The sequence below is a fragment of the Nicotiana sylvestris genome, chromosome 5, assembly GCF_000393655.2.
Source record: "Nicotiana sylvestris chromosome 5, ASM39365v2, whole genome shotgun sequence".
In the NCBI taxonomy this organism is placed as follows: Eukaryota; Viridiplantae; Streptophyta; class Magnoliopsida; order Solanales; family Solanaceae; genus Nicotiana; species Nicotiana sylvestris.
The window spans coordinates 89772419-89780145 of record NC_091061.1 but is presented as its reverse complement, the minus strand read 5'-3'; the positions used below and the strand labels follow the sequence as shown (position 1 = coordinate 89780145).

Below are 7727 nucleotides of genomic sequence, written 5' to 3'. Positions count from 1 at the left end.
TCTTCGTTAGTGAATAGTAATACTGTCTGAAAAAAGAAAATTTAACTAAAAAGAAAAAAGAATAAGAGAAATAAAGATAAACGCGTTTCATACCTGTAATGCACCTTTGAGACAAAATTATGGTTACCTTTGGACTACAAAACAATTTGTTTTTTTTTTGTACGTGTGAATATTTCAATTTGTTTCGGGGGATTGATTTTGGAATTATTGTGAGAATTACTTGATTTTTCTGTGCTAAAAAACAACAGATTTAGCTTCCGTGCCCAAACAAACTATTTCCTCCTATAAATGACTTGCTCAATAAAGCCTGATTGGACGGAACCTCAGTTTTGAATGGTGAATATGACATCATTACACACCGGAAGTTAACCAGCATTTGAGTCTAAGCCAAGGAAAGTCGCGAACTCTCTCATGCTCAAATACATTTCAAATAAAGCGTTTAGGTTATGATTTTGAAATACACAACATCACAATAAAAAGCATACACTTTCAGCACAGTTAACATCAATTCCGCCAGTAACATTTCCACCTTTTTGCAGATACAAAACAGAAACTATAAAAGCATTACTCTTATGCTCAAGTTAATATTCAGCCCTTCCAGTTATCCTTTCGTTGCCTGATTTCACGTAAGGCTTCAACAGGAGACTTGAATCCCACCTTTTCCTGTTTGGCAAGCAAGAAATCCCAGTTTAAAAAGGCTTCGTGGCACACGGAGACAAGCAGATAAGACATTCATTCTTCCCTACTTTTTTTTTGGGATAAAGCAAGCAGACAGAGATGGTAAACAAGACAGGGCGGATATGGAGTTATGCCGCAAACCTTCTAACCTACCTTGCATAACATTTTTTTATGTTTTTTCCTCGCCCCCGCCCCCAAAAAGTTTTTATGTTTTCCTGTTAAGGATGTACTCCATATTTGAAGAATATGAAAGTGTGACTATATCATTTTCAGTTAAAGACTAAAACGACAATAGTTTAAAAGAGAAAACAGTCCATCTCTATTTTATGATTTTTGAGATAGTAGTGAGTTAAGACAATTCGATGCTGTTGTCAAATACTAAAATACTGTGCTTGAGATGCTATACATAAAAATAAATTTATTTAGTTCCCTGGAATATATAATGGTAGAAGAGTAGATAGCATGGAGTTGAGTTTTGCAGTTTTAACCACAAGGTTGGTTATTTTGTGGGGCTGCTTTTGATGGGATGGAACTGGGTAGGGTGTAAAATAGGAGGAAAACATAAAAATTTCCTGTTCACAGTTTAACCTGCCCCCCCCCCCCTCCCTTACCCGCAAAAGAGCGAACCTGCCCCATTGCCATCGCTACTTGTAGCAGATACACTTTCATATCTCATGCCCATGAAGTGAGTCCATCCTAATATTTTTCTCCTTTTTTCTTGGATAAAGGTAGGTGCCGGGGCGAGCTTGGGCACATCTTGCCTATTCTGCCAAATACCTACTACCTCCGACCTACACGGGTAACTTTAGCCATCACGGCTTAGAAAATAAAAAGAAATCACCTAGCACCTCTGTCTCTACTGCAATTTGAATCCTGGTCTCCCATGGTTTCACTCACTTCATTAACGGCTAGGTCACACCCTTAACTTAACTCTATGCTAATTTTATCAGAAGTATTTCTTTTTTCTCCTCTAAAATGCAATAAGATAGGTGTTGTACAGAACTAATGTTACCTGAACCTCTGGAAGATCAGCCCGCATGAATGGGTTAGTTTCCATTTCTTCCTCAATGGTTGATGGAATTGTTGGAAGACCTACTCTTCTCTGATGCTCAGCCCATGCCAGCTTTTGTGCAATTTTGGCATTGTCAGGTTCAACTGTTAAAGCAAACTGCAAATTTTTTACTGTGTACTGCAAATCATTTAACACGCATTAGGATTCCCTTAGAAAGTAGCGGATTGCTGCTAAAACACAAAAAGGTAACATTCATCTTAGAAAAATTGCTAACACCACATGAAGCTTTCAACTAAAGTGCTCATCACACTGAAGTTGTATCTGGTATACCCAGTCGAAGGGGGAAAATTTAAAGAGATATCACATCTCTGTGCTGTAACCTAGAACTGAGGGGCTAAAGTTGCTCTAGTCCTTAAGATATGGACAAAGAAAGGGTAACTTGATGATTTGTTCTGCTTATTTTCCACTTTTTCCTCAAGTGTTCTAAACTCTCTTTAATAGTCCTATTAAAATACTGTTCAAATGTGGTACATTAGAGAGTTAACCGTTGATGCTCAAAATCAAGAATCCATCCTGAGAACACTTTATGTGATACAAGAGTAATTCTTTTCTTTAGAAAATTTACAAGAGCATGCATATGTTACCTCATGGCCACAATACACCCGAGTTGGCTTTGGCAAAGAACCTAGTGTCACACACAGTGACTGATACATTTGTTCTGCAGTGCCTTCAAAAAACTTACCACAACCAGCAATAAACTGCAAGCCAAAAAGACGAATAATGTTAAAACAAAATTATTTTGATCATCCAACAGTATAGTCACAAAATATTTAAAGAAGACTGTCAGTTCAGAGGAAATCCTCCTACTCGCGTTGTCACACAATCTTCTGGTTTCACATACTGATTTGTTGCTCTATTCCACTTTTAACAGAACTTGAATAGGGTGGTTAGAGTTCCCATCATCTTCTCCCAAAAATAAAACCATTTCAAATTCATGAAGAGAAGCTCCAAGAAAGAGCAAAGCCAACTGGAAAGAGTAAACAGATAAACCAAAAGTGGTCCAGTCTACCACCACCCTTCCAAATTTTGGACTACGTTACAGCTAAGTTGCTCGGACTCTTTACTTTCAGTGCCGCATCCGTGTCGACACGACGTCGGTTCCTTATCGGATCTGGTCAACCGATTTTGGGTATACAGATACAATAGTTTCTGAAATTAAAACAAAAGCTAGGGTGAAATTGAAGAAAATAGAATACATTGTATATAAAAATCTCTATTTTAGTCGTTTTCCTTTTATCTCCTTCTTGAATTCTCCTCTTGATCAATATTTTCTCCTTCTCAGACTACCTTATAAGTTTTTCGCATAGTGTCTCATAATTTTAGACATATTTTTATTACCTCTATTTTTAGAAATTCAAATATTTTTAGCAGAATCACCGCACCCATATACCTAGATCTGTACCCCGAATCTTAAAATTTAGATCATGAAGGATCCAACCTCTAAACCTGCACCCATATTGGCACCCGTACCCGAGTCCGAGCAACTTAGCGTTATGGTGAACAACTTATTGAGCAAAAGGAGTTTGAACCAAAATATTCTTGTGCTATCTACCATAATACCTACATGAGAAATTTACCAGAAAGAAGAGAGAAGCAGAAGATGGTTTGTTGTGATTGCAAGTCTGTGATGTCCCAAAAAAATTTGTGCCGTGCGTTACAGAGATGGCTGAGGAAAGAGAGTGAAGATAGAAAGTGAAGCAAGATAGGAAGATTGATGATAATGCAAAAGTGTTTTCTTGAGTAGCCCGAATAATTTGTCAGTAATTGAGGACCTCATTCATTAATCAACAGCTACTCCTATGATTTTAATTTATTTGGAAAACACCTAGAAGCCTTTAAGTTGACTCCATATATTAAACGTCTTCTCTGAAAATTCTCCACTGTTTTAGGCTCCCAAAATGTTTTCTCCTTCCATTCCCTTGTGTTTGATCAATAAAAGATAATTTCATTAAGTCGGTTGCACTAAGTTGGTGCTGCAGTATGTATAACAAAATACAGACACAAATTCCCATTGAATCCTGCAGGGAGCTAACTAAATATGAGATTGTTAGCACTCTCTATATATTCATTTCTACACCAAAAGGAAAGTAACCCAAGGCAGTTGACCTATTCTTTTGCATCGGCTCTGCTTTACTCTCATAGAATCTCAAGTACCTTCCTCTCCATACTCCTGTTTTCATTTTTCTTTGAATAGGAACTCTTGTCAACTGAACACTGCACCCATCTGTTTCCTCAATAATGTTCATGAGGAAGGAGCACCTTCCCCAACATGAAGAAAATAACAAACTAATAAACAAATGGCAGCAACAGAATTATGAAAGCAATCGTACAGGTGAAAATGAAGAAAGGTGCACCATGAAATGCCTAAATCTGGAAACACTGAAGACAAAGTATGCGCTTGCTGCATAAGGAAATATGATTCGAACAAATTCTTAAAGTAGAGGCACAATAGTTGACACAAAGCAAAACATAGACTGTACGGGAACCAACTATTAAATTAAGTTCCACTTGCTCCTAAAAGATTGTGTAAAGGAGGTCGAGATCTCCACTCACCAATGTATCCCCAGTAAAAACAGCAGGATCCTCTCCCTCCTTGCCAGTAACATAGTAGCTTATATGACCTTTTGTGTGACTGAAAGGAGGGGAAAAGCAATTAATTTTGCGAAACGACCTTGTAGGAGAACGAGATGACATACAATTTTCTATAACGTATCAGAGATAATAATGGTGCCTCATAATATCCATTGAGTCTACTGCAACTAATTCAAGAGATATTTCCAAAATGAGTATAGCTTTTTTCCATTAGTATCAGGAAGCGGGGTCATCAAACAAGAGTATCCAAATAAGGAAAGCAGCCGAGTCCTTGACAAAAAATCAGTATTAAGAACATTGAATTAAGAATAAGTAACAAAAGGAAGAGAGCAAACTTAATATCACTTACCTAGGAGTGTGAAGAGATAATATGCTGATGTCAGCACCAAGGGATATCTTGTCACCATTTTCAACTTTATCAGTACAACCCCTCACATTATCAACCGATCCACCATAAATTTTTATTCCAGGAACAAGCTGCTTCATTTTATCATTCCCTCCGGCATGATCCCTGAAATGTGTTTGGGTTCATCAAGATCAGACAAAAGCAGAATCCGTAGATGAACCTAAATAGATTTATACAGCATATGCAGAATGATAAAAGTTAAGAAACATCCTAAAGTTGACCTGATTTATGTATTTGTCCCAAAACATTTATCTCTGTGGAGGATTGTTCAACTCATGCTAGCCATCGAGCAAGCTCGTGTTATTTTCCCCCCTTGGGATACATGTAAACTCAATAAACATCCAGAGAACAAATGCAAAAAGGAGAAAACAACCTAAATGACAAACCATCAAATAAGATTAAAAGAACGAGTCCCCCCCCCCCCAAAAAAAAAAAAAAAATAAATAAATATACTAGCACAGATGCACTACATTCAACGCCTTAAGTTGAGGCCTGCTGAAAAGGGGGCATCCCAGTGCACAAGACATCCTGCATTCATGTAGGGTCCGGGGGAGGGCCGCACCCTAAGGGGTGTGGTGGGCAACCTACCCTAATGCAAGCATTAGTGGCTGCTTCCACGGCACGGCTCAAGTTGAGGCCCGCTGCAATATTACAATCTCATGTGATTGTGTCCATTTTAGTTATAATACAAAATATATTAGCTACATATCATTTCTATCAGTATCTCATTTCTTTTTTATTTGTTTTATTAATCCATATATTATTAACTACTGCTCTCCTTCCTCCTTTAGATGAGGCAGTTTCGGCTTTCTGTTTTGGGACGTCCCAAAAATGTTTGATAAAGTTCAATTTCTTCACAATTTTCAAGGATTCAAATTCATTAGCATTCAAAATTATACTATGATATGATGTTCTCTACCGAACAAACTTTCAATTTTAGTGTTTTCTTCTACTATCACCAACAAAATATACTAGTCAATGCACATCTTAAAAGTCTGTATCATATAAATTGTGATGGACGGAGTATCTATTATCAGCATCCTTTCTTTTTTTTTTTTTTGGGTAAGTTTTATTGGCGTAAACCAGCAGACACTGCGGAAGGTTCATCACAGGGAATGTAAGGAACAGATAAAGTCCAACATAGCTTCAGGCTCTAAGAAGTTTGCCGCTGCAATGAAAACTAAGCAAGATTATACATTTGTGTTTAGGACTTAATTACATCTATTATCAACATCTTTTCTTGGGTTGAAACAAAGAGAATTTTGGGATTTTCAAGTTCTATCAAATGAGCAATTTTGTCCATTTATTAATCTGACAAACAAAAATTAAACATGTTCTTCAAAGAGAACTAATGCCATTTGAACTGCACATATGACCAAATGGTCCCACATGTTTTTGTTCTAATTACAAAACAATGCCTTCACCAACAGTCGTCCGACCAGTAAGCGAGGTGCGAAAATTCACTTGCCCTTCTTTATAAACTTGACAATAGCTTTTTCTAAGAAAGTAAACTTGAGAAATAGCTATTTCTGAAAATTCCAATTTACATTTCAGGATAATGGATCCATCATCATACATTAGGCCTATGTTGCTCGGACTCTCCGAAAAAATGTGGCCGGATACGTGTTGGATCCTCCAAAAGTAGTGCATTTTTGAAGGATCCGACACGGGTGCGGCTACATTTTGGAGAGTCCGCGCAACATAGCATTAGACTATCACCCAAAACTGTTTTGACTCTGTCAATAAGGGCCCGCTGTGTATGATATATGATTACAACTCCTATTTCAGTATTTGCATATTGTAATTCAGTATATGAGAAATATTGGAACGCTAGTGTAAAGGTGTATTTCAAGTTTCATATTAGTTTCAACTTTCACAACCATCTTTTTTAAAGTGAATTTCATGTCCAAACACCGATTTCCACAAACTGTTTTTTCAACTTCAACTTCCAACACTCTTTTTTTCAACTATAACTCAAAAATTGTCCAAACGCCTCCGCTGTGCCTTTATAAGAACTTTGATCTGTCACTAATATGGTAAAAACGATCAAACATGTGCTCTCGATTTCTAGCCTCAGGAAACAAAGAAATTAAAAACAACTAAAATAAAAACCAAGAAATTCTCACAACCCAGCCAAATTCAACAATCAAATGGGAAATAAATAGAAAACTAAACAAAATGTAGAATTTAAAAATGAAAAAAAAAAGAGGTTTCAGATAGCGAGCATTATTATCGGAACACTAAAAGAAAAAAAAAGATAAGAGAAGTGGAACGGACCAGTGGTGATGAGTTGTGAGAACAAACTTAAGGTCAACTTCATTCTCCTGAGCAACTCTAAGGACCTTATGTGGCTCCACTGGGTCCACTACTGCAGCTTCCTTTGTTGTTTCATCTATGATCCTGCAAACCAGATCACAAATTCATACAATAAACATAAACCCTAAACCTGATATGAATTTAACAAAATTTAAAATAGACATCTGAATTTGAGAAACATACATATAGGAATAATTGTCATCTAAGCATGGAATGTGAAGAACTTTCATCTCGGGCGCCGATCAGATAATACCACTCAGTTCAGTTCTGTCAAGTTGGAAAAAGGCAATTATCGAGCGCGCGTAGCAGATAACTGTTAAACTCTTGAGACTAGAATGACGTACAGCGTTTGTGCAACTGACGTGGCAAGGAAAATAGTAAGTATGTTTGGCTGGGCCAAAATAATTTTTGTTAAATATTCGGATTCGCGCCGCTCCTACAATTGGAAGCATCAAGCATTTAACTATCCAAGTTAGATAAATAAAAATTATTAAGACATATTTTGAAGTTTTACCTAATTAGGATAGTTATTTTGAAGTTCTACCTAACTTGGATTGTTAATTGTTTTTTAAGTTTTAGAATTCAAAAGATATTTTAAAGGTAAAATCGGATAATGAAATGTATTTTAAGAATTCGTGTGCATTTTCATTATCAAACTTTTTG

General features: G+C 36.7%; 1 protein-coding gene across 1 annotated transcript; it reads right to left on the bottom strand.

The window, feature by feature from the left end:
- Positions 1-396: 396 nt before the first annotated feature.
- Positions 397-7495, bottom strand: LOC104230090 (hydroxyacylglutathione hydrolase cytoplasmic). Its single transcript, XM_009782826.2, has 7 exons — positions 7248-7495; positions 7026-7148; positions 4692-4853; positions 4304-4382; positions 2335-2448; positions 1691-1867; positions 397-663 (listed from the first exon to the last, which is right to left on the bottom strand). Exons 1-7 carry the CDS (start codon positions 7292-7294, stop codon positions 589-591), a joined length of 777 nt encoding a protein of 258 aa, XP_009781128.1. The 5' UTR covers positions 7295-7495; the 3' UTR covers positions 397-588.
- Positions 7496-7727: the final 232 nt, after the last annotated feature.